Source organism: Humulus lupulus, chromosome 6 (assembly GCF_963169125.1).
Source record: "Humulus lupulus chromosome 6, drHumLupu1.1, whole genome shotgun sequence".
NCBI lineage: Eukaryota > Viridiplantae > Streptophyta > Magnoliopsida > Rosales > Cannabaceae > Humulus > Humulus lupulus.
Window position 1 is genome coordinate 59,151,886 of NC_084798.1, and position 27,075 is coordinate 59,178,960.

The 27,075-nt window shown below is 36.6% G+C and overlaps 1 protein-coding gene across 1 annotated transcript in view; it reads left to right on the top strand.

The window, feature by feature from the left end:
* Nucleotides 1-250: 250 nt before the first annotated feature.
* LOC133782203 (oxysterol-binding protein-related protein 4B-like) overlaps nt 251-27,075 on the top strand; it is a 75,201-nt gene continuing 48,376 nt past the window's right edge. Inside the window, exons 1-2 of the mRNA XM_062221424.1 lie at nt 251-516; nt 4,049-4,201. Of these exons, the coding sequence (XP_062077408.1) occupies nt 514-516; nt 4,049-4,201 (156 nt within the window). The 5' untranslated portion in view covers nt 251-513. The remainder of the gene's footprint in view (nt 517-4,048; nt 4,202-27,075) is intronic.

Consider the following 27,075-nt stretch of genomic DNA (forward strand, 5'->3'; position numbering starts at 1 on the left):
AAAAAAAACTCAAACATTTAGGACATACATAGTTTTTAGGACTCGCATTTAAGTGAGTGTCCTAAAAAAGTGTTCTAAAAAAGTGTTTTTGTAGTAGTGATGGTATACTACTATTGCTGCAATAAAATATTGGGTTTCATATATTTAAATTTAACATGTATTATCTTACCAATCATAGAGTGTCATCTCATGTAGAGTTGGACACTAATTACAACACTCTATCTATAAATATTGACGAAATCTGTATTAATTAATTATTTAAAAAAATTGACGATTACCTACCGCATATATAATATTACCTGCGTCGAAGCCTCCTTCTTTGGAATTGGAGTTCTCGCGTCCATAAATATAGTCACTTATATAACGGCCGAATGCGATAAACCCAACCCTCTTTAATTTACTCTTCCATTTCTCGTTTCACCTCTAAATTAACTCCTAATTTTATCTCTATAAAAAATCTGTTTCTCGAATCTGCTTCACCAAGAGAACTCTTCTCTCCAAATAGTTATATATATGGTACGTTTTATATTTATATATATATGATGCTGGTAGGATTAAAATATCTTTATCGTGCTGTACTATTATTGTATATATTTTTTCTTCCTCTTTATGGTGTGTTCTTCTTTGTTGATTGATCTTCGTAAAACTGGTTCTCTGATTCCCCAATAAGTATCCCATCTTTTTCTTAATATATATATATATATATATATATTACATTGATATTTGACTCAATCGTGAAGAAAAAAAAGTGATGTTCTAATTTCGAAAGTAGTTTTGTATGTTTAAATACAAAACATTAAAGACAGTCTTCTAGCTGGCTTGGTGTTACATAATATTGTAGTTGCTCTTGAATTTGTTTTTTAATTTTGGTACGTCTTTTTTAAAAATTATTCTTCATATGTATAAAATATTAGTGGTCAGATATTAGAAATGTTAAGGTGGGGTAAGTACCTAAATTATTTGTATATGTAGGAACTGTTTAATATATATAAACTATTTGTCCATTTCTTTAACACTAAGACACCGCATATGATTCGCTTAAAACGGCCGGAACATTTTCAACTCTCTTCTTTTTATTTTGCTTTTGTTTTTTCCTTGTTTTGTTTGGGAATTTCTAAATACGTTTTGATTATATGTTTAAGTTATAGTGTTTAGTTTTCTTCCCTTAATTAATTGAGATGGCGTGCAAGTTAAAGCTTTATTCCCTCTCTATGTATAAATAATACAAATATATATATATATATATATAGTGATAGGTGTTCATTTGGTAGCCTTTACTTTTTTTTAAAGTATCATTTTAGTATTTAATGTTAACAATAATGTTCATTTACTATGATGTATTTTGAAATCGTAATTTAATTAATAAAATTTTACTAATTTATTTAAATTGCTCTCAATTATATGAGTTCCAAATTTAAATTTTATTACTTAATTACATATAACTAATAGCAGTTTGGTCATATTAACAAAATTTTATTTATCAAATGTGAGTCTAGGATACCAAATTTGTATGATTTTAAAATACATGGTATCATATGAGCATTATTGAAATCAGAAAGTAGCAAAACAATTCTTTACAAAAATAAATAGTATCAAATAAGTAAATTCTTTTATATATATATATATATATTTGTAAGGTTATATACATATACTTTATACATACACAAAAAAAAATTATGTTTTTAATTCATTTATATTTTTTAAGGTTATATATATTTATGGGCGGTTTAAATATATACGGAGTAAATTTTATTTATATCTCTTCTATATAAAAAGTGTGTTTATAAAAATTCAAATATTATAAAATATCATTATTATAATAATATTTAATATAAAATTAGATATTTAATAATTATATTAATATAAATTTAAATTTAAATATTATATAATATATAATCTTAATTTTTATTAAAAAAAATTATCATTTATATTTATAAATAAAACATGTTTTATTTTATTTAATGTAACTTAACTAAATATATATTCATATTAAATAACAGCAAACATTATAAATATATTATATATGTGTGTCGTGTGTGTACAAATAGAGTATGATTGTCTAACTACATAAGAAATTAGAATAACATTTATATTCTATCAAGAATAAACAAGTTTCTTCTCCAATCATAAATATGTGATTTGAATAATATCATGAATGTTTTATAGTATAGAGTATGTCTAAAATGTTATCATATATATTTTTTATAAAAAAACTCATAAACAATGTTTAAGTTTAATTTTTCTTTTAATATGTTTATATCATTCTTTTATAAATATATATATATATATATCTTCTATATAATAAGTGTGTAGATAACGAAAATTCTTAGTTTTGATGGTTTTTTATTTTTTAAATGTTAACTTTAACAGAATATTCTTATATTTAACAAAATAAGATATTTTTGAGATATTTTATAATGATAATTATTTAAAAATAATAAATAATTAAACAAATTAAAATAAGATATTTTACATTAATAATTATTTTCAAATAATAAATAATTAATCAAATTAAAATATGATATTTTTGAGATATTTTATAATTATAATTCTTTAAAAATAATATAATCATACGTTTTATAACTTAAATAAAATTTTATTAAACTTAAACTCACTTATTAGAATAATATCATATTAAACATATAATAATATAATGTACTATGAATTAGCAACATATTATTTTTTAAAAAAAACTAGCAATAAACTTAAATTTAAAATCTACGTATAATATTTAATATTACATTAAGTATATAATATATAATCTATTGTTGTCAATCCCAAATTCAAAAACTAGAACAAACATAAACTTAAACAAAAATAAATAAATTATTTAATTAAAATAGGATATTTATTTCAAAATTTATATGACGTCAATATAAATTTAATAAAAATAATCAATATATTTTATAAATAAAACTAAACAAATATGTATATATAATAACTGCCAATAAAACTTAAAAAGAATGCAGAAGAATTGTCATAAATATATATAATATATATCTATATATTATAGCTGCACTTATAGTGATACTTGTATTTTTTTTTTTACAATTGTTAAAAAATGAGAGGAAAAAAGTAAGACAAAAACATAGATGAGTGCAACTTTTCTGTGGCAGGTACATATTTTTTATATAATAATATATTTGTTAATTTTGAATTATCATTAGTTTTTTTACTCACAAAAATTATTGTTATTATTATTTTTAATGTTAGAGAGGTTGAATAAATCCACATCTCAAGACCAATTACAATTACGGGGTTAGAGAAAAAAAATTATTATTCTTATTCGTTTAGATAGTTTTGATTTTTCTTTGATAAACATATACATGCTTCTCACGATGACGTATATTTTACGTGGCAAAGAAAAAGGACATTAAATTAATAATTGAAAGTGTTACAGTACTATGTTTTAGCCCCACTTTCATATCATGTTAGGTTTGATCAATTGAAAGCATAAAATGTTTGAATATTCTCATTAACTTTGATATATCCTTTTTTGTCGGTGTTTATTATTATTAAAAAAAATTATTCAATTTAACTTCCAAAATAAGTTGTTCTAGTTTTATTTTATTTATTATTTTCATACAAATTTAATAAATGTTTTGTTATTATTTTTAGTTTGCCTTTCTTTTCATATTTTTCTATAAATTTTGCCTTCACTACTATCACATCACAATTGACAGGCTCCTCCACTGTGTTCGAAAATATCTGTCCAAAAATCACATAATGTTTTTGTAGCGTTCGCTATATATATAATTTTCATAAGTGTTTCAAAATTGAACACTAAATTTTTTTTTACTAGTCTACTTACTCATAATTAATTTTTATACGAGCTATAATAATTAAAGAAACATGCCTTTTTTCTCATGATTTAATATTAATATGATTTCATTGCTGAAAGTATATATATTAATAAGAATTAATCTATACTTCAAAGTTTATTTGGAAAAAAAAATATTTTTAGACTTGCAAGGTTGTTTTATTGGTATTAATGGAGTTATATTTAAGAAGATGTAGTAAGCTAACACGTGAAATAATGTTTGTGTAGAATATAAAGGAGGTGACAAAGGTTGTTCTAACGAAGCCTTTATCGATAGAATCTATTAATTCTTATGATGAAAACAAAGCTTCCAAAATCCTTCAAGGAGCTCTTAGTTTATTAAAAAATGTACGGCCAGGATCTGACTTAACCCGATTGGAGGCAAGTTTTATTGTCACTATTATTATTTGTGATATTTGCATCAAAAAATATAAATTTTTACTAATAGTTGCACTTAAATATTAATTATTTTATTTTAGCAACAATAATAATAAATCTATGTGAATAGTTGCACTAAATACTAATTATTTTCTATTTGTATAAAAAATATCAAATATTTGTCAATTGTAGTCAAATACTAATTTTTTTTGTTTTTTTACAACAATAATACCAAATTTTTAGCATTATAGCGGCAAATATTCCTAAAACTATTTTTAAAAAATGTATAAAACTAATTTGAAATTATAACGACAAAATTATTTTCAAATATTGGTACTTAACTACAACTATTAACAAATATTTAATACTTTTGCATGACCATTTTATCCTTATGTAATTTCCTATAAAAAAATATAAGAATATGTATTATTCTTCTGAATAATAAATCAAACAATCTTACAAATATTTAAGGTAATCTTACAAATATATTTTCAAAATTAATTAAAAAATACAGTAGATTATATATTTAATAATTATATTAATATAATTTTAAATATTATTATAATAATATTTAACATTATCTTAATTTTTCGTTTGTATAATATAAATTTAAATTTTAAATTCAATATATAGATAAGTACTTAGGATAGAACCAAGATATAAGATTTAAATTTAATCTTTTCTTAATTTTCAAATATATATATATTTAAAAAAAATTAGACATGATTATTATTAATATTTTCAAAAAAAAATCAAACTGATCTTATCCAATAAAAAATTTATTAATTTACAAAATTTTAATTATAATAGGTGTTTAGCAAATGTTAATAGAAAAAATATAAGTTTCAAATCTATATAAAAAAATTAAGAAATACTATTATCAGTATATAATATAAATCTTTTAGAGTTTAACCATCTAATTTATATAAGATATACATGATGTAACTTTTCTTTAAAACTATAGCCAATGTTTTGGTTTGAATCTCTTTTTTTTTTTTAAATATATATTCATGTCATACCTTATATTAAATATATTCTTTTATAATATATAACATGGTTTATTTATTTAAACATAAATTAATACATTTTCTAAATAAAACTAAGCAAATGTGCATTATACTTTGCTTTCACCTAGTATATATAGAGGGAAAATACCATTTTGGCATATTTTTCTCTCGAATACACGATCGGTCCTTGTGTTTTGTTAAATGACAATTCAGACCGTGTGTTACAAAATGAATCAAAATACTATCCTAGACCCGATTTTTGTTAAAATATTCTTAATTATAAAATTACTTCTTGGGTTGTTGGAGATGAGATGAGTTCACAGTAGCAGACAAGGTTATTAAGGAGTTGAGAAAAAAAAATTATATTATTTGAAAATATTTTGACCAAAATTAGATATATGGTATTACTTTGATCCATTTTGTAAAATACAAGATCTGAATTATCATTTAAAAAACCCATGACTAGTATTTTTCCATATATAATGGGAAATATCACATATTATGCATAATAATACCTACTAATTATTACATATGCCCCCATAACTATCTATCCCCAAAATATGCAATTTTGTAATTATTGGACCCAATTGCCCCTCCCATCAACATCATCCATTTCTCTATCTAAATTGCATGTTCTACATATAAATTTTAAGATTTTTCATGATCTAATCTTGTAGATCTCGAAAAAATATCAAAATTAAAAAAAAAACCAACTGAAACTGACATTTGAGTGAAAAGATATGAAACTCCAAAGTTTTCATCAAATTTCAGCGAAGAGCATCGATTTTTCATCGTTTTAGCCAAAAATCAAGTTTATATGATTGCATTGCAAGATTATTGAAACAACATCGATTTTCCATCATTTTGATAGAGAAAAAAAGCAAGTTTTCATGATTGGATGGCAAGAGTATCGAAACAACATCGATTTTGCATCGAAAAAAACATCATTTTGCCCAAAAATCCAATGATGCAAAATCGATGCTGTTTCGATGCATTTGCGATCAAATCATGAAAACTTGATTTTTTTTGTTGCCAAAATGATGCTTTTTCGATGCCCAATCGATGTTGTTTCGATTATTTTGCGATGCAATCATGAAAACTTGATTTTTGGCTAAAACGATGCTGTTTCGATGCTCTTGCGATCCAATCATAAAAACTTGATTTTTTTGTTGTTGTCAAAACGATGCTTTTTCGATGCAAAATCAATGCTGTTTCGATGCTCTTGCGATGCAATCATGAAAACTTGATATTTGGCCAAAACGATAAAAAATTGATGCCAAATTGATGCAAAATCAATTGTCTGTTTTGAAATTTAACGAAAATTTTGGAGGTTCATATCTTTTCACTCAAATATCTGTTTAAGATTATTTTTTTTTTAATTTTGGTATTTTTTCAAAATCTACAAGATTAGTTAATGTAAAATCTTAAAATTTATATGTAGATTATACAATTTAGAAAGAGAAATAGAGGATGTTAATGGGAGGGACAATCGGATCCAATAATTACAAATGACATATTTTGGGATAGAAAATTATGGAGCATATATAATAATTAATAGGTATTATTATACATAATATGTGATATTTACCTATATAATTTAAATTGTACATACATATTATTTGACAAATTAATTAATTAATTATTTTAAAAAAAAATTAATGTGAAAAACAATTGCATTTATATATATATATATTTATATAAAAGATTACCTCGTCACTACCAGCACTTCTTTATCAGCACTTCTTTATTTAATTCTTTTCACATATTTTTTTTTAAGTCATAAATGTTTTGGTCAAGCAAGAAAATAACTGAACTTATAATGGAAAGATATAGCCCCGCTAAAAGTTAATGTGGTGACTTAAGTTTTGATTTAAAAAAAAAAAAAAAAAAAAGCTCCGTTGTCTTGGCATGTTTAGGTCGAGTTTAACAATAAACTTTAGATGTGCGTTAGAGCGGTACTTTTTTCAACAATCAACTTTAGATAAGCTGTGGAAAAAACAGCTAAAGCAAAGTAGTTGTTGGTTTAATAAATTTTATTCTAAAAGTATTGTGTGGTGTTAAAATAATAAACTCTATAATTTGAGTAGTGTGTTGATATAAAATTACTAAAATAAAAATATTTTAAAATATCTAATAAAAATATATTTTTTAAAACAAAAAAAAATTATTAATATTTAATTCATTTTGCAATTTAATTCTAATTTAATTTATTATTATATTTATTTATTTTAAATAATCTATATAATAAATAAGTAAATTTATAAAATAATTATAAATTCTTCTAGAAAAAGTATTAGCTTTAAATTCTAGCTTTAGGTTGTACTAGCCCTTAGTTATTGTCAAATTAATCCTTAATATGATTATGGTGACATTGTTAACTTTCACTCAATTTTGAATTGATGTGACTAAATTAGTCACTGTTATATATCTTTAACAAGGGAGAGAAAATCTCTTCCAATGACATTACATTTTTCACTATATTTAGTTTTTATTTGAGTTCTAATTATTAAGTTACGTGCTATATTAATATGGATTCACTTTGGAGAATTATACTTAAATTGATTAGTTGTTCAAATTATTATTAGTTGTGATGCATTATAGTATAAAATGCTCTCTATATTCGAAAATTATTGTGCATTAAAAGGAGACGTTGAACAACATCTCTCCTTTGATGATATTTTAAAAGAAAACCCTCTAGTCGCATCATTCTTTATTTTCGCTAAACGTATATATATATATATATATATAGAGGCAAATTCTAACATCCCTAAGAGGATTTAGTCCTTCAAAGGTGGGTCTTAGCTTCAGGCCATGTGTCATATTAAGAGAGATGGAGCAATACTTTGGTAACAGGCTCTAATCGGTTATGGAAACTGGTTGACTAAAAGTCATTGATGTAGCTTTAAAATGTGAGGGCATATGTGTCATTTTATGTCCAAAAAAGTGTTTTGTTGAGGGTTGTATGATAAATCTATTATGAAGTTTGATATATTTACAATAGTAGTTACGTAAACATATGTCTAGGGCTATGTAATTTAAATCTTGTGTTTGCGTAACGCAAAACAAGAAGAATGTAATAAAAATTGATATATATTATGATTGTTTTGTGTATGAGTTTTGTATTAATTTTTTTTTTGGACAAGTTTTTTTTGTCAGTCTTATTTTTTAATTTTGAGAAGATTGAATTACCATTAATTAGGTTGGAAAATATAATATAGTGTAGAGCCATATAAATTGTGTATTTTAATTATTTTAAGTGTTCTTTTTATAAAATAAAAAAATGGTAGATGGTAGAATGTTTAGTATTAGTTATTGTAGATGATAGAATGTTTAACATCAATTATTTTTATTAATGTATTTAACAGTAAAATTAATTAGATGTTTTTTTAACATAAAAATTAATAAATGAGAAAATGATTATCATTAATATTTTTTATTTGTAAAATTAAATATTTATAAATTTAAAACCATTTAAACTAGTTTTATTATTTTTAATTATTACCATTATATATGTATATAATTTCATAGATTTTAAAATTAATCAGTAAAGCAAATAAGATTAATAAAAAAAACAAATTACTTGCCCTCCACCCAAAGAAAAAAAATGGCAAATGAGTTAAACTTATTTAGGACATGATTAGTTCGCGAGTATAAAATTGTATTTATAAAAGTGTGATTATGAATTAAAAATCTTAATTTAATATGTGAAAGCCTGTTTATTAAAATATGATTGATTTCATTGTGTGTTAATTTTTTTACAAAACATGTGATTGGTTGATCAAAATTTCAAAACCATTTTCATTTATTAGAAATTTTGTTAGTCAATTTTCATTAAGATTAATTTTCTAATTTAACTACAAATTTTAGTTAATTAAATTCTATAATGATAAATTAAATTAAATTCATATTTTTTAATAATAATCTCATAAATAGTTGTATTAATAATATAAAACTGTATTAAAAAATTTATATGAGTGAAAATATCCAAAATAAAAAAGCTAACAAGTATTAGGTTGCTATGGGTCAGTTGGGTATTTTACCAACTTTTGAATAGTAAATGATCATCCAACCATCCATTATGATTAAAAGAGAATCCAACAGTTGACATCAAATGAGGGATTTGGTCCTTCAATTTGAAGTGAGGGATTGAATAAATGCCCATATATATATATATATATATGAGATTCTCTTGTAGGGATTTCACTTTAAGCCCTACCGGTAGGACTCTTAGTGTTTACAACCCGTGAATAGTTTTCGGCGCGATTTTTTTTTTTATGACCGTGTATATTGTAGCTATTTAGAGCATCCTGCAAATTTTCAGAAAATTCCGAATAGTTTACAGTACCGAAAACTAGGTTCAAACATGTTGTTGCATGCGTGATTAATTTTTTTTTATGCACGTGGAAAACAACATGTTTGAACCTAGTTTTCGGCACTTTAAACTATTCGGAATTTTATGAAAATTTGCAGGATGCTTTAAATAGCTACAATATACACGGTCATAAAAAAAAGTTGCGCCGAAAACTATTCACGGGTCGAGAAACACTGAGAGCCTTACCAGTAGGGCTTAAAGTGAAGCCCCTAAATAAATATATAGGACAATTCTTCTATAGGGGCTTCACTTTAAGCCCTACTGGTAGGGCTCTCAGTGTTTCTCGACCCGTGAACAGTTTTCGGCGCGATTTTTTTTTTATGACCGTGTATATTGTAGCTATTTAGAGCATCCTACAAATTTTCATAAAATTCTGAATAGTTTCAGTACCGAAAACTAGGTTCAAACATGTTGTTGCACGCATGACTAATTTTTTTTATGCGCGCGGAAAACAACATGTTTGAACATAGTTTTCAGTACTGTAAACTATTCGGAATTTTCTGAAAATTTGCAAGATGCTCTAAATAGCTACAATATACACGGTCATAAAAAAAAGTCGCGCTGAAAACTGTTCACGGGTCGAGAAATACTAAAAGCCCTACCAGCATGGCTTAAAGTGAAACTCATATAGGAGAATTGTCCTATATATATATTTAGAACTACACACGATTCGACAATATACATAGCGGATGACTATAATATACCCTTTTCTATTTACAACTCCTAAAAAAGTTATAATCACAATTTTTTTTATAGTAAATTGTAGTTATTTAAAACATCTTATAAATTTTGGAAAAATTCTGAATAATGTATTGTGTCGAAAATAAGTTCAAACAACTTGTTGGATGCTTGTCTTTTTCTTTTATACGGGTGTGAAACATATTATTTGAACTCCCTTTTTGATACAGTAAATTATTCAGAATTTCACCAAAATTTGCGAGATGTTCTAAATAATTATAATATAAACCATTGACTGTCTTTTTCACTATCAGCCTAAATATGAGATGCTAAAGAAATAAATAACACGAACACAACAATTCTTACGTAGTTTAGTCTATAAAAGAGCCCTAGTCTACTAGTCTCTAATATTAAGGGGATTGGAAGCTTGCTAGGGCAATCTTCAATAGAGTTTCTCAGGCAGCGTTAGCTTTCTTTCTATAAAAATGATGAACCCTTTACAATGAGATCCCTATCCCAATTTATAGAGGTTGAGGTCATTAATTGCTAATCATCTATAATTAATACACATTGGGCTAATTAATACACATTCTCCCTGTTATTGGGGTATTAATACCACTTTAATGCATTGGACAACATTAACTAGAGACCACGACCCAGGCGATAAACACGAGGCCCACTACAGAAAGTTACCTACTTTATGGGGAACATGCCCCTGGCACTGTCAGGGCATGCCGCACGTATTTCCTTGTCAGGTGGCGTAGTAGGAGTGCGAATTGTCGAGTCGTACAATTGACAACATTGGACGAATAACAAAAAAGGTTGTTAGACGATCCTCTGAAGCTACAAACCCACACTGATTGACACATGGCTAGCCTTCTAGGTCCCGAGGACAAGGTCCTTGGTCTGGAAATCAACTGTCTGTAAGGAATTTGAGGACTACTAACTATTCCTCGGGGCATGGCCTCAGAGAGACATATGTGCCTTACCTCTTACGGAGAGACATCCACCCTCCGAGGACTAACCCTCAGGGCGTGGCCTCACCTGAAGAGGCACGCGTCCTCGCCACGTGCTCTGCTCGGATTGCCACATGTCCTTTAGTGAAAACACTGACAACATTTGCCCCCCAAGTCTCTACTCGTCCTCAGACAGTGGAGACTTAAAACTAGGGAGGAATCGAATAGTCCTCAGATGGAAATGTTTGGACTTCTTATGATGTCACCACGAGATTTCCTTCCACCTACTGAGCCCCTATTGTTGGGCCCATCAATCCATGCAATTAATGAAGGGTCAGGTCTGCGGCCCAAAACGTCTTTTCTGTACCCTAGGTGTCCTTTCAGCCTATACTCGAGATTTCCCTTTTTGAATGCTAATGATCACGATCCATGACCTTTTGGATCCTGGCCCTTGGATTGCTCTCGAGTACCTATGCCATAGGTAATCCGACAATCGGGGTGAACTTACTTCGCCCCCAAGCACTGGACATAAAAGGTCGAGAACCAACTCTCCAACGTTACTTTAGCTCATTTCAAATTTCCTTGTTTTCTACTCTCCAACCTCTCCCAGACTCCCAAACCGTTCTCTTTCCCAGCAATCCTCGGCTTTGCATCCTTTCTGATTCTTCCATCACTCTAGACGATTGGCGTGAATCTTCTTACTTCTGGGCAAACGAGAAGCAATTCTTTAGAGTTCGCACTTGATTCAACACCATCCGATGCTACATCTCGAGTAAGTGTCCTTGAACTATGACTCTGTGTTTTGGGTATGTTTGATGACTTAGTATGCATGTTTAGGATTCATTTTCAAGCATTTTAGAGGTTATTTTTACCTTATTTGTTGTAAAAAATTATCTAAATGACGTATTTAGACGTTTTGGGGTGTCCTGAGGCGCTTTTCGTTATTATGGACCTTCGACCGATGGTGTTCATCTTTTCCGGTGGTGTCTCCGCTGCCAGGTGTCTGGCTCCGAGGACACTCCAATGTCATTAGTTTTTCTTTTCCTTCCCTTTTCCCCGAGCAGTAGTCTTAGGGATTCTTGTTTTGGCCTAGCTTTCTTCGGGCCAAGGCTCTAACTGCTTGGTGTTTGTTTCAGTTTTCCGAGGAGCTTCATCAGCTCCACCAACATGGTTTCTACGCCTTTCACAATGAGATCCTTCAAATGTACTGAGAAGTGGGACAATGCTCCAAGAAGGAGAAACAAGTGGATGGTAGCAGCCAAGCTCTCGCAGTACGGGAGAGCTCGGAGCCAGCGGCGACAAGACCTCTCAAAGCTGGTCTCTTGGAGGAAGAGGTCAATACGGGCTCGAAACGTCAGAGGGTGTTGGGGCCTTCTGAGATAGACGCCTCTACAGCTCCAATAGTAGTGCCCACACCCACACCAACTGCCCAAGCACCCTATGTCATTGTCCCACTGGTCCATTCTCCGAGCGCAATGGCTGCCGATGAGGTCATTGACCTCGAGGCCTCCTCCCCCCTGAGATGAGGGATTCTCCAGGAAGGGAGAGGAAATCACTTCTAGCTCCCCATAAGCTAGGGTGCACCGACTGGTTATCTTCCTAGAGCACTACGAAGGGGATGAGTCGGAGATGCACAGGGAGGTTGTCGAGTATTACAACACCCGCATCGGGGAGGGCAACGAGGACTGCCGACTCTTAGCCAAATATCTGTGGGAGGACTGGCCAAAGGAACCCATCGTCCCTCCTCATCGCGAAGAGCTGGAACCTCTCATCACGGGGAGAATAGAAGATAGGGCCCTATCGCTCGACAGAGAGCTCATGTAGAGACTAGCAGCATCCCTATGCGAGATGCCCCTCAACAGCTTTGCCCGTTGCGACAACGACAACGAAGTTGCGCTAGTGGCTACCAGCCGTCACTCTTCCACTAGGGTAAGTCTCCTAATTTTTGCCTAGGTTCAGTGTATATTTCTGTCTTTTTGACTGACTTGATCTGATTTTATAGACTGCGTCCCTCAATCAACAACTCGAGGACCTTGTGCTGATGGGATCTCTCAAGCTGAAGAAAACTCGAGAGGGGTTGGCCTGTGTCCAGGAGGAACTTGCTCAACTCCAGGAGACCGTAGTCACCTTGGAAGAACATTCGTGGCTCCAGAAGGGAGTGGAGGACACTAGGGCCCGTGTCCGCAATGTGGAGGACCCACTGTTCACCTAGCGGTCAATGTTGTCTACCTTGGAGGAAATATCCTCCTAGTTAATGAAAGATGTCGCAGACCGTACGCGGACTATGGACAAGGAGCTGGCCCGAGTCTGCGAGGAGCTCTGATTGAGCTAGGTAGGGTCTCTTGCCCATGCCGAAAAGCTAGAGAAAGCCAAAAGGACCGCTAAAGAATTGGTAAAAGACCTCGATGTGCTGGCTGAGGACATGCTCTTGGTTGCCTGGCAAAGCAATAAAGACATGGATCTCTTGTTCACAGAGGATCTCGATATGAAGACCAAGTTCGAGGCACGTCTCGAGGCAGACACTGCTCGTGCAACTCAGGAGGAAGAGGCTTTGGCAGCGGGTCATGTCCCCGAAGTTAACCCGATGATCAAGATGGTTGTAGAGGTGCCCCTAGGCGAAGGGCCTCAGTAACTTTGTCTTGTTTATAATTTTTTCTTTTTAAACTGAGTAGGCCTGCGTGCCATAAATTATTGGGGTATAGACAAACAACGCTTGAGCCCTCGATCACAATTGTAATTATTTTTTCATCTAAAACTATGCAGTTTGCACTACTTTTAAACTCTTTTGATTCTTTTAGTTCGTCGTAACATTGCATTCACGAGAACAAGTACCCTAGGTCTTGCTTTACTTGGTTTGGTTCTATAAATTCAATGTAACCTAGCAGCCACAAGAATAAGCATTCAAACCATTTTTAATATATTATTTGGTTATGTAAATTCAATGCAACATTATTTCCACAAGAACAAGAACTCAAAATCATTTTAAATATTTGAGTTGGTTTTGTAAATTCAATGCAACATTACTGCCACGAGAACAAGAACTCAAAATCATTTAAAATATTTGGTTTGGTTCTTTGAATTCAACATAACATTACTACCACGAGAACAAGAACTCAAAATCATTTATAGGTGGTTTCCAACATTTAGTGTCTCTTGTAGGCTTGAAGTCCTAGAAGTAACTTTAACGAAAAATTTAGCATTAAACTAACACAACTCAGCATCCTCAAGTTCCTATTACTCAAGATGGAGCCAGCCTGTTGTGCTCGAACCTTTAGACATTTAGTGCTTTCCCAGGCTCAAAGTCCTCGAATTAACTTGTCGTCCTCCTGTGTCCCCATAGTCCAAAGACTCAGGCTTTCAGGTGTTCTTGCACATCAATTGCCAGCCCCCTGAGTACGTAATACCTAGATGGTCAGTTAGGGGCTTTAACTTCGCCCCCCGAGCATATATTTCAGGGCTTCTGTTCACCTTTCAAGATCATCTCACAACTCCTCGGGCTCAATGTACTCAGGAGGTGATGTTATTCCGTACTAGCGCTACTAAGAGTTACTTTTAGGGTCTACTCCTCCAAGTATTTAGCTCATATCTCGACAACGTGTCAAGACTATGACTCGGTCAGGGCTTCTCGGGAGCAATGTCCATGGGAGGTGTTCGAGTACAAACGACTCAGGCATCTGTTCACATCTCAAAGATTAGGATTTGGTTATTATTCCTTGGGCGCGCGCTGTCCTTGGGAGGTAACCTGAATCTCTTAGTTCACATTACTAGATTTTCTACGCTGGGTTTCTTCAGGTTTTTTTAGCTATGTGATCCCTAACTAATCTCTCCATGTCATGGACTTCCCGACGCTATAATATTCAAGGCCTTCTGAGGACTTGGGCAAAATTCCTCGGGCGCAGTGTCCATGGGAGGCGTCCCAAGTCTGCCCCGAGACCAAGTACAAAGTACTCGATCTTTCGTTCGCATCTCGAGATCAAAGACCTGGCCAGAGCTCCTCGGGCTCGATGTCCACAGGAGATAACAAAAGTCTAGTCTATTCTCGCGCTACTAAGATTGCCTAATTTGTAGGTGCTAAGCCCTATTCTGCTTGGAAAAGGCTTAGTCTCCTAGGCTAGACTCGATTAGCTTCCTAGGTTTTTCTATACTCTGGGTGGAGACACTAGGCTTACTCCGCTTGATAAGCTTAGTTTCCTCGGTCGTTCCCCAGAAGTTGTGACACTGTCCTAAATTCATGCCCCCCAAGTGATCAGAGACTAGTCTGGGATCACTTGTTTAGGCCAGCGAGGGGGTGCTCTTACACATAGCAACAACAGAAAAAAGGAAACTAAGAAATATAAGCAAACAATAAATTTCTTTCCTGTCGTGTTTTTTATACACGATTTTCATTAAATGTGCCTGAAGGATACAAAGGGTACTACAGAAATTAACAAATTTCATTGCTCATATTACTAGTAATACCGGTGAAAATGCTCGGCATTCTAGGCGTGGGGAATCAACTCCCCACTTAGTTGGGCCAATTTGTATGTCCTCGGACACACAATGCTCTCGAATTGGTATGGGCCAATCCAGTTTGGTAACAGAACTCCTACACCAGGGTCTTGGGTGGCTAAGAAGACTCCTCGCAACACCAGATCCCCGACCCCAAACTTTCTATCCTTCATTTTAGAGTTGAAATACCTGGCTACCTTCTGCTGGTAGGATGCTACGCGAAGTTGAGAAGCTTCACAAAGCTCTTCCATGAGGTCCAGTGATTCTCGCAATAAAGCATGGTTCGTGGTCGGGTTATACGTATCCTGTCGGTGCGTGGAGATAGTTGCCTCAATTAGGAGCATAGCCTCATACCCATAGGCCATGGAGAATGACGAGTGGCCGGTGGAAGTCCTGGCAGTGGTGAGATAGCTCTAAAATGCCATAGGTAACTCCTTGGGCCAAGCTCATTTTGCCTGTTCCAGTATTTTCTTCAAAGTCGACTTGAGCGTCTTATTAATTGTTTCCACTTGGTCGTTTGCCTGCGGGTGGGCCATAGAGGAGAAGCTTTTGATAACTCCACGTCGTTGATAGAAGTCCGTAAATACTTCACTATCAACTGCAACCCATTGTCGAAGACTATCTTTCTCAGGAGCTCATACCTGCAAACAATGTTTTTAATGACAAAATCGAGGGCCTTTTTAGAGATGATCGTTGTGACCACTATGGCATACTTCACTCCTCCTTTTCCTATAGGCAGAGACCCGATAAGGTTGATACCTCAGACAGCGAAAGGCCATGGACTGGTCATTTGCGCAAGCTCATTTGGAGGTACTCGAGGAATGTTAGTGAAACGCTGGCACTTGTCACACTTCTTGACATAATCCATCACATCTCCATTCATGGTGGGCCAAAAGTATCCTTGCTTAAAGATCTTTTTGGATTTTTCCCCCCGGCGTGGTCTCCGCAAAAGCCCTCGTGTACCTCTCGGAGTATCAGACTGGCCTTTTGCTTAGACACACATCAAAGCAAAGGCAAAGAATATCCTCGCAGATATAGTTTACTATCCATGATTATGTACCGAGGTGCCTGATAGATTAGCTTCCAAGCTGCCTTCTTATCTTGGGGTAGCTCCCCGGAGACAATATATTTTATTATTTGCTCCATCCACCCATCTTGGGGTTGTATAACTTCCACCTCATCGGGAGCTGAGAAGCTCGAAGAATTCAACTAGTCAATGGAGACTACATTGATCAACTCAGAGTCTTTGGTTGTGGCCAACTTAGCTAGGGTGTCAGCATTGGAATTCTGCTCCTGCAACACCTGCTGAATAGTGAATCTTCTGAAGTTATGCAGCATTTCTTGAGCCTTTGTCAGATACGGTATCATTTTTGTTCTTCGGCTCTGGTACTCTCAGAGTACTTGGTTTACCACAAGTTGAGAATCTCTAAAAATTCTGAGGCCCTCGGCCTTGAGTTCAAGAGCTACTCAGAGTCCAAAAATCAAGGCTTTGTATTTTGCTTCATTGATAGAGGCGTTAAACCCAAAACAAAGTGCGTTGTGCACTTTGTGCCCCTCAGGGGAAACCAAAATGAGTCCAGCTCCAACACCATTCTCATTTGAAGACCCGTCCACATACAACTTCTAGGCTGACCCAACCATTGGGAGACCTTCGGGCTTCTTATGATTCCTTGTACACTTGGCGATGAAATCGGTTAGTGCCTAACATTTTATAGCAGTCGTCGAACTGACTCAACTCCACCGACCACTTCAAGAGTTTTCCTGATGACTCTGGCTTTTGAAGAACTTTCCTAAGGGAATGGTTTGTGATGACTTTAATTGGATGGGCCTAGAAGTAGGGTCTTAGTTTTTGAGAAGTCACCATGAGGGAAAAAGTTAACTTCTCCATCAGTGGGTACCTAGACTCTGCTCCGACGAGTCTTTTGCTAACGTAATAGACGGGGTGTTGAACATGGCCTTCCTCCCGTAGTAAAAGCAACACTGATAGCATTCTCCGAGACAACCATATAGAGTAGGAGAGATTCGCCGTCTACTGGCTTTGATAGGATAAGAGGATTTGCCATGTGTTCCTTAAGCCATTGGAATGCCTATTCACACTCTTCCGACCATTCAAATCTCAGACATCCTCAGAGTACATTAAAGAAAGGGATGAGCTTGTCCGTTGCCTTGAGACAAAACGACTCAAAGCTATGATCCTTCCTATTAGGCCCTGCACATCTTTATCCTTCCGAGGAGACAACATCTCGATCAGGGCCTTGATCTTCTCGGGGTTTGCCCTAATTCCTTGAGCACTGATGATGAAACCTAGGAACTTTCTAGAGGTGACCCCAAGTGTGCACTTTTGGGGATTTAATTTATTTCTGAACCAGTGGAGCACCGAGAAAACCTCAGCCAAGTCACCCACATGGTCAGGAGTTTTCCTAGACTTGACCAGCATGTCGTCCACGTAGACTTCCATGTTTCGCCCAGTTGGTTTTTGAACATATGGTTTACCAGTCTCTGGTAGGTGGCACCAACATTTTTCAATCCAAAAGGCATCACGATGTAATAGTAGATACCTTTATCGGTCCGAAAATTAGTATGCTCTTGGTCCACGACATGCATAGATATCTGGTTATAGCCCAAGTATGCATCCATGAACGACAACAGATCATAGCCAGAGGTGGAATCGACTATCTGATCTATCTTGGGAAATGAGAAGCAATCCTTTGGAAAAGCTTTGTTAAGGTCCAAGAAATCGATGCATGTCCTCCAAGTGCCATTTGGCCTTAGCACAAGAACAGGGTTGGATAGCCACCTAGGATATTGGGCTTCTCGGATAAATCCGTTGGTGAGGAGCTTGTCTACCTCAGCCTTGAGAGCCTCTTTCCGAGTTTGATCAAACGTCCTTTGCTTTTGCTGGACGGGAGCAAAGTTGGGATCAACATTTAAGGCATGGCAGATAATGTTTGGATCAATGTCAGTCATGTTGGAATGCGACCATGCAAACACATCTTGGTTTTCTCGGAGGAAGTCCACCAATGCTTCTCGAACTTCCGACTTCAAGCTTCCCCTAACTTTTATTTTTCTATCGGGTGTGGAGTAATCAAGAACTACCTCATCCACCTCCTCTATTGGTTCAATCTCCCTCTCCTCTTAAACCCTTGGGTCCAACTCGTCGGGCCTGGTCTCCTGGACCACCTATACCTCCAAAGCCTTGGACTGCTACAGGACTACTGTCTCCACCACCAGGGCGGGGATCTTGAGAGAAACATTGTAACAATGCCCCACCTCTTTCTGATCTCCATGAACGGTACCAATCCTTGCCTCTGTGGGGAACTTCATGCACAGGTGGCAGATGGAAGTGACGAGTCCAAATTCTACCAGGGTAAGCCGTCCCAGGATGGAGTTATATGCCGAGGAACACTCTACCACCACAAAGGTGTAGTATTTGAAGGCCTGACGAGGGACTTCTCCAAGTGTTACAGGAAGATTTATATGCCCCATTAGGATGAGGGCTTCTCCCAAGAATCTGTAAAGGGTTGAAGCACGCAAGGAAAAATCTACACTGGTCAGCCCTATTTTATCAAAGGGTGATCTAACTAGGATGTTCACCGAACTCCTGTCATCCACCAGAATCTACGCCTCCATTTTGTTGGAGATTTGGCTCTCAATTACTAACGGGTCATAGTTGGGAAGTGTACTCTTCGAGCATCATCTTTAGAGAATGTTATGACTTGGTCAGTCATTTGAGTCCTTAGGGCAGATAACTGAGCCAAAACCATCACCTCGTCGTCATGATTTAAAGCTTGCGCATACGTGTTTTGTGAGCCTCGGGAGGTGCCCCCCAGGTGGGGCCCTCTTGAGATGGTTCCTACTCACCCGTTCATCGGAGGAGGTCCTCAGACCACTGGATGTTGTGGGGCCACAGGAGCGATTGTTGGGACCTTCGGGCCCACTAGCGGCACGGGCACTCCATCCGTGGGGAGTTGTGCCTAGCGTACTCCACCATTAGAATATTGGTGGAGATTTCCCAACTTGATGAGGTTTCTAATATGATCTTTGAGCTGGCGGCAGTCATTGGTGTGGTGCCCTATGTTGTTGTGAAAACAACAAAACTTTCCTGGATCTCGCCTTTCCCTATCCCTCTGGATGAGTTGTGGCTTCCGATAGTGAACATGCTATTCTGTGGCCACGAAGATGTTCTCTCGAGAGTCCACCAAGTCAGTATAATCGAAGTACTGCGAGACATACTTCTCACCATAGCTAGTTCCCTGCTCGACCAATCCGTTTTCATTTCCTTTGGGCTTCCAGCCCTTTCCTTTGCCCCCGCATCTACTGCCGGTAGGGGTTCGACTGGGTGTAGCAGACTAGGATGGAGCGGCAACTTCGGCACTGAATGTAGGCTAAAAAGCATTGTATCCAGTGGGCTCTGCTCCATATCCTGTCAGGGCCACGTTGAACCCAGGAGTTGGCACGGCATTGAAACCTGTGGGCAGGACACTCAGGCTAGGCTGGACTCCTCCCAAGACTAGTTGGACAGGAGCATAAGGGGAATATTGGATTCTTGAAGCCACGGGCCAGATGCGGTTGGAGCTGAGAAGGTGATGAGTCCTCCGAAGGCTATAATCTGGGCATCCTCCCAGCTGATAAACTCTTGTGCCCGATGAATGAAATCGTCAAGTCGTCAGCATCCCCTTCGCTAGAGGTCATCCCAAAGTGGGGACCCCACACAAATGCCTGCCTGCAAGGCCATCAACTGCTAGCCATCGTCAACCCTCTTGGTTCTCACCTCATCCTCCTTGAAGCACTTGATGTATTCCTTGAGGGTTTCAAAGGGCCCTTGTTTAATGTTGGCTACAACATTGACCTTGAAACTCACCTTCCGAGCTCCTATGAATTTCCTTCAGAAGGCAGATGACAACTAATACCATGAGTGAATGGATCCTGGTCAGTGCTTCTTCAACCGCTCATCTACTGGTCTCGTTAGAGTGATCAGGAACATGTGACATTTAGCGTCATCGGAGATGCGGTGCACCGACATCAATCTGTTGAACTTGGAAAGGTGGTCGGTTGGGTCCCAGCAGCCATCATATAGCGGGATGATCGACATCTTAAAGCCCCATGACATGGGGGCTTCCATGATGTGAGGAGCACATGGCTCCACTTCTTCATCTTCTGAGTCTGATTTATGGCCTTGCCATCTGACCATTCTTAGCATGATCTTCTTTAGACTCTCTAATTCTGCACGAAGCGGGTAGCGGTCCCGGTTGACGTTCTGTGCTGGGTTATCTCTTCTTTGAGAGTTGGGGTTTTCTTGCATGTCTAATAGAACCTTGATGGCAGGCTCACGTCCCTTAGCCTTATTGTGCCTTTGCGCATTAAGGTTGTCTCATAGGTCAGCCTAACCTCGGAACGCGCCATTATCCTCAGGACGAGCCACCTCGGTTTCTCCGTTGGACTCGATATTTTCATCATTTACCGAGACACTAACGCCACATTCTTAATTCTATGAGACGTTCCTTGGGCGGATCCTTGGACCATTGTTCCTACAGGGTTGGTGAGGTTCCAAGGGGACACCACCTCCAGGCCTCGCGCGGTCTGCATGGGCACATCGAGGCGGAACGCCCCAAGCTTCACGGGCGCTGACAGCCTAGGGGTGTCCTCGGGCCCCTGGGTCATCACCTTTACTAGCTTGCTTAGGAACTTGGTGGCCCTCGGGATCTTGACGAGCCCTTTTCAGCTTTTTATCAAGATTATAGTCAACTTTTCCTTTGCCATGATCCTCTGGTGGCACTAGGGTTCTAACTCCAGCTGGATGCTTGGTGGGCACTCTAGCTGGCGGATCTCACGCCTCTTTAGCTGAGTGCTCTGGGGCCACATCGGCTGTATTGATAGGTGGCACTCTAACAGGGTGCGCAGGTGGCATGCCAGTTGGGTGCCCAACTAGTACATTACCATTGGGGTCCACTCGTATCCCTTGGGCTACAAGAATGGCCTTCATGGCCAGTACCATCTCCCGTAGGGTGGCAATGATACCCTCTTAGGCATCAATCGTTTGCTGCTGGTGGCCACATGTTCACGGAGCACCACCACCTCCGGTGTTTCCTCCACATCCATAGGCTGACGGAATTCTTCCTCATAATATTCCTGGTCACCACCATCATCTTTGATGTCATACTCGACGTCTTTGTCATAATCCTCCACCATTTCAGGCATATCATGAGATGGCTGTCGACTGGTTTCCCCTCCTTCAACCCCGGCAGGAGGGACTACATCATCTGTGACATTTCTTTGAGTGGTTACCATGGCTGTAAATGTTCTGAATGCTTTCTTCAAGCTCTCAATGAAAGCACCAAAATGTTGACTGCCTTTCGCTATCAACCTAAAGATGAGAGATTAAAGAAATAAAAAATAAGAACACATCAATTTTTACATGGTTCAGTCTATAAAAGAGCCTTAGTCAACGAGTCTCTAGTATTGAGGGGATTGGAAGCTTTCTAGGGCAATCTCCAATGGAGTTTCTCAGGCAACGTTTATATTGCTCTGAGTACAAGACACTCTTTCTATAAAAATTCCGAACCCTTTACAATGAGATCCCCAGCCCAATTTAAAGAGGTTGGGGTCATTAATTGCTAATTATCTATAACAAATACACATTGGGCTAATTAATACACATTCTCCCCGTTATCGGGGTATTAATACCACTTTAATGCATTTGGTTGCATTAACTCGAGACCAAGGCCCAAGCAATAAATGCAGGGCCCTATGGGGAACATGCCCCTGGCACTATCAGGGCATGCCGCATGTAACATCCTTGTAACACCCTGGATAACCAAGGTCGTTACACTGTGTGATTATAAAAGTGCATGACTTGCTAATCAAGTCATATAGTTGAAAACGTGACCCTAAAGTCGTAATTAAATTAAGGTTAAAATATTTTGGTCATTGACAAGAAATTTCTCATTAAAATAAATGTTTAATACATGGGATCCCAAAATAGGTTTTAAAGGAAAGTTTACTAAATTCCAGAGGTTGTAACCAACCACTAGCCACTCTAATGGAAAAATAGGCACTTTAGGTTCTCCTGTCCCTGTACCAAACCTCGGCTGCGGTGGCCGACCAGCTGACTATGTCCATTCTGCCCCATAGCTCTCCAACTCAGGACTGGTCCACTTTGCCCTTGCCTTTACCTGCACCACGTAGCACCCGTGAGCCAAGGCCCAGCAAGAAATCCTTAATACAGAACATAAATAATAATCAATAGTCAGATAATTCACAAATTATCAATCTGCAAACCAATAATCAATCATACAGATAATAAAATTTCCATAATCATCATATTAATAACAATAAGCATATCACAGAATATCCAGGGTCGACGCCCTTAGGCCGCACCCTCTGATTGTCCCACTGACTTCGGCTCGCTTAGGTTGAGCTCAGTGTTTATATACTTAACCTCAGCTACGAGTGGCCGAGCCGCACCTTGTGCGTAAATGTTGATTCCGACACTCTTAGGCCATTTATCACAAGTCCCCATGGCATAATACCATCGTATGACATCACATACAAGTACAGGGAACTCTTAGTCCCAACATAACCACATAACCGGGTGCAGTTTCTTACCTTTAATTCCAAGTTCTTTAGGTACTATGAATGGTCCTCAAGCATGATCCCATTCCAAGCCTTGGCGTACACCTAGTCACAATCCATAAATGACACTTCAATGAGTTCGAATTCCAAAGGGCAACCCCGGGATCAAACTCGCGGTATCGGGACCGTAAGTTCCACCAAACGAGGTGGTGAACCCGTCCCCCGAGCCCCCAAGTGAAAACCCTAAGAAAATACCCTAAAACCAATTTCAGGTGGCTGAGAAGCGCTATAGGAAGAAACCCAAAACCCCCCAGAAAACAGGGCCTAGCGCTGTAGTGCTCCCAACCTAGCGCTACAGTGCTAGTAACAGAAGTGCAAATTTCTGGGTTTTCTTTCTTCGAACCTCCTCGAGCCAAAGCTCCAAAAATCCATTCCAAACCTCAACTAAACTCAAAATTGAACCTACAATACACTATAGCTCAACCAAAACACCCACATAACACCAAACCTAAACTAACAACTTCATCAAACACCAAAAATCAAACTTGAGTTCTGAAGCTCAATAACACCATCTAAAACCAGAAACCCAGAAAAAACAGAGTAAGAACTCAAAAATTCAAGGATAATCAATCAGAATTTTTACCTCAGTTGTGACTATCTTCTCACAAGCTTCCACCTCCAATTTCTGAGCTTAAGTCTCAGCTAAACCCTCCCCAGTTCTAGAGCTTCAACTCATCTACAATCCTTTCAAAATCCCAGAATAAACACATGCTCCAAACTCAAACTACCAAGTGAATTCAAAATCAAAACCTTACCTGCATGGCAGCTAATCCTCAGCTTCAATCCTCCAATTCTTGAGTTTAGACTCCCATACTTCCCAGCTGAAGTTCCCTCTAACTTCCCTTCCATGACCCCAACTTCCTTCAGCAATTCCAGCCAAATTTCCAAATATAAGGGGGAGAGAGAGAGAGAGAACCGAATGATGGAGAAAAAAAACCTCTGTTTTACTTCAGCTTCTACCCTTCTACAACCATCTATTTGGTTCATATATATCCTAAGGTCAAATGACCAAAATGCCCCCAAGCCTAATTTATTTCCTTAATAGCCAATAAGGGTAAAAGTGTCATTTCATTCCCAATTCCCATTAATTCTTCAAATGTTCCTATTAACTATCAATTATTCCCGTCATCCAATTAATTACCATTTATTTTTACCCAATATCTAACAATTCCAAAATTATTCTCCCAAATTCCCAATATACCCCCAGGCTCCCCCAAGTCGGGTATAAATCCCCTGCCGTGACTATTTCGCCAATCCGCTCACTAGGACCGTCTCGAGTCATATGCTGCAAATATATCCATATAATAATGTGGTCTCAATAATTAATCACATAAAATTACATTTATGCCCTTTACGGACCAAAATTACAAATATGCCCTTATAAGCAAGACAGAGCACACATGCATATTTAATACTCCTAAACATGCACTTAATCATTTCCTCGCAATCATATAATCATGCATTAAATCATATATTCACATAATTACCCATTATTCCCTATTGGCACACTAATCAAGGCCCTTAAGCCTTATTAGCAATTTTGGTTCGTTACAACTATCCCTTCCTTATAATAATTTCGTCCTCGAAATTTATTCAAACACATCAGGTAATAAATCTCATTCCTCTGACCATAACTCTAGAGTCCATTTCTTTACCTTTAATCCTACAATAACACTCCTACTAGAGTGAAAATCTTGTTCCATAAGATCTTATCTTATAACTATAATCTTATTAACCTTTCCTTTCTCAATAATTCAGCTGAAACCCTAAGGTCTGCTTATCTCATCAGCGGTCGTTTTCCTGTCTTATCATTGATACAAGTAATACTCATAAGCCACCACCCACACCAGGGTAAGGCTAACTTGTAGGCCCTTGGCCTAATCCTTAGTACGTTCTCGGGATCCTTCTCAAATCTAAAATCCAAAAATCCTTCTTTCTTTCTCAAGGTATCATACTCTTACTTATCTGCAATGTTTGGGGAAATACAAATTTCTTGTCCTAGAGCTTCGTGTTCCGAAACTTGAATCTTGCGAACCCTTACGTCCTTTGAGATAGGCATATACTTCAGCCCTAATAATTTTAACAACTTCATTGGTTTCCCCCAAACCAATACTGAACCATAATACTCATTGTCTTTTATTTTCTTACTTAGAACCAGCACTTCATGCTTTCCATCTTACAATATCTTATCCTGTGTCACCTTAGCAGTAAGCCAGTATTCATCACTGTGATTGTTTCATCAAGGGACTATACTTTCTTAATATCCCAAATACTTGCACCTTCAATGCATACTTTTTTAAAATAACCATTAAGTCTTCAGGTTGCCATTCTATCTGTAGACAGCCAACAATTCTAGGTTTCAACCTTCTTCCCTTCGTTCTCTATTTCCTTTCCAGAACATGGAAAATTTAAGGGTCTCAACCTGGCAATATCACTTATCATGCTGCATCACCTGTTCACACGAACCAAAGTGTGTTAACTCAATCTGCTGAGTTGCAACCTTTCATATCCAATTATCTTACTCGTAGTCTAGTGTAATCCATTCCTACGGTTCATCACTATACCATTTTACCTTCCAATATACAAAAATTAGATCTTATTATCCATTTAAACTCCTTGAATACAATATGCTTAAGGAGGTGATATAATGTTCATTTAGGATCTCCATCTCAACACCAGGTTCCATCGGATTACTCATCCAATTTTCATCCCTTAATTCATGCTATGATGGTAGAATTCTTAACCATTCTTACAAGATCCCCTTTCTGAGTTTCATTGTCCATAGAAATATATCTCTGTCCACAACCAACCACAGGTGCTATATCAATATCAAATGTTACCTTGTCTGATCTTGTTGTAACTCGTGGCGTCCTTTCCAACTAACACAAATCTTCCCAAGTAGGAGATTAGCTTCCAGATTAATTTTCCCCTTGTACAGTCAAGGGTTTCTAACATGAATTACCCAGTAAGTCTCACCGGATCCTGGTCTCAGGGTTATTCCTTACAAATAACCAAGCGCTCAAATCCCTTACGCCATGCCCTCACCATTAACTTAATATTCCCTGTATACCGACCATGTTCCCATTCTTTCACCTACTGCGAGGCTCAAACCATCATTCCTTCAGTCTATAACCGGGCACGTCTCAAACTTAATTAATGCATCGCTTATAGTTTCATGTTTTTAAACAAAGTCGAGGTCCTTCACACTACCCTTCCGTATCCATCCATTACACACGGATTCCTATACCACAGGGTGTTAACCAATCCTTATTCTGTCTTCTGAAAATCTGGTACAAGATTATCCATTCAGTCTAACTTTAGGTTTCTTTGCCAACCCAATCTCTGGTGTAGCTGTCTTTGAAGACACTTCAGGTAGTAGATGACATGTTCACCGGTCTCATTGTACCTCTTATCTCTCAGATGTTCTTCAGTAATTTCTTTGTGGCTTCTGATTGAATCATTTCATACTTGACCCCTTCTCTTCCTGTAGGTGACCTTGAATACCCTTGGCAAGGTCAAAACTGACACCTTCTGGAGCCTTATCTGTGACCCTGGTGTTGCAGTCTTAGCATCATCAGTGTAGTAGTCGTCCGCATTCTGCTTCTAACCGGGGAGTAGATCAACACATCCCTAATGAACCTGAATGTGACTCATTCGTATTGTTCCTATACTCTTTGTTTGTCGAACTTACCCGTGTTGTTGAAGCATAAGTCAATTAAGAACCTTTACTTGTAATTCATCACA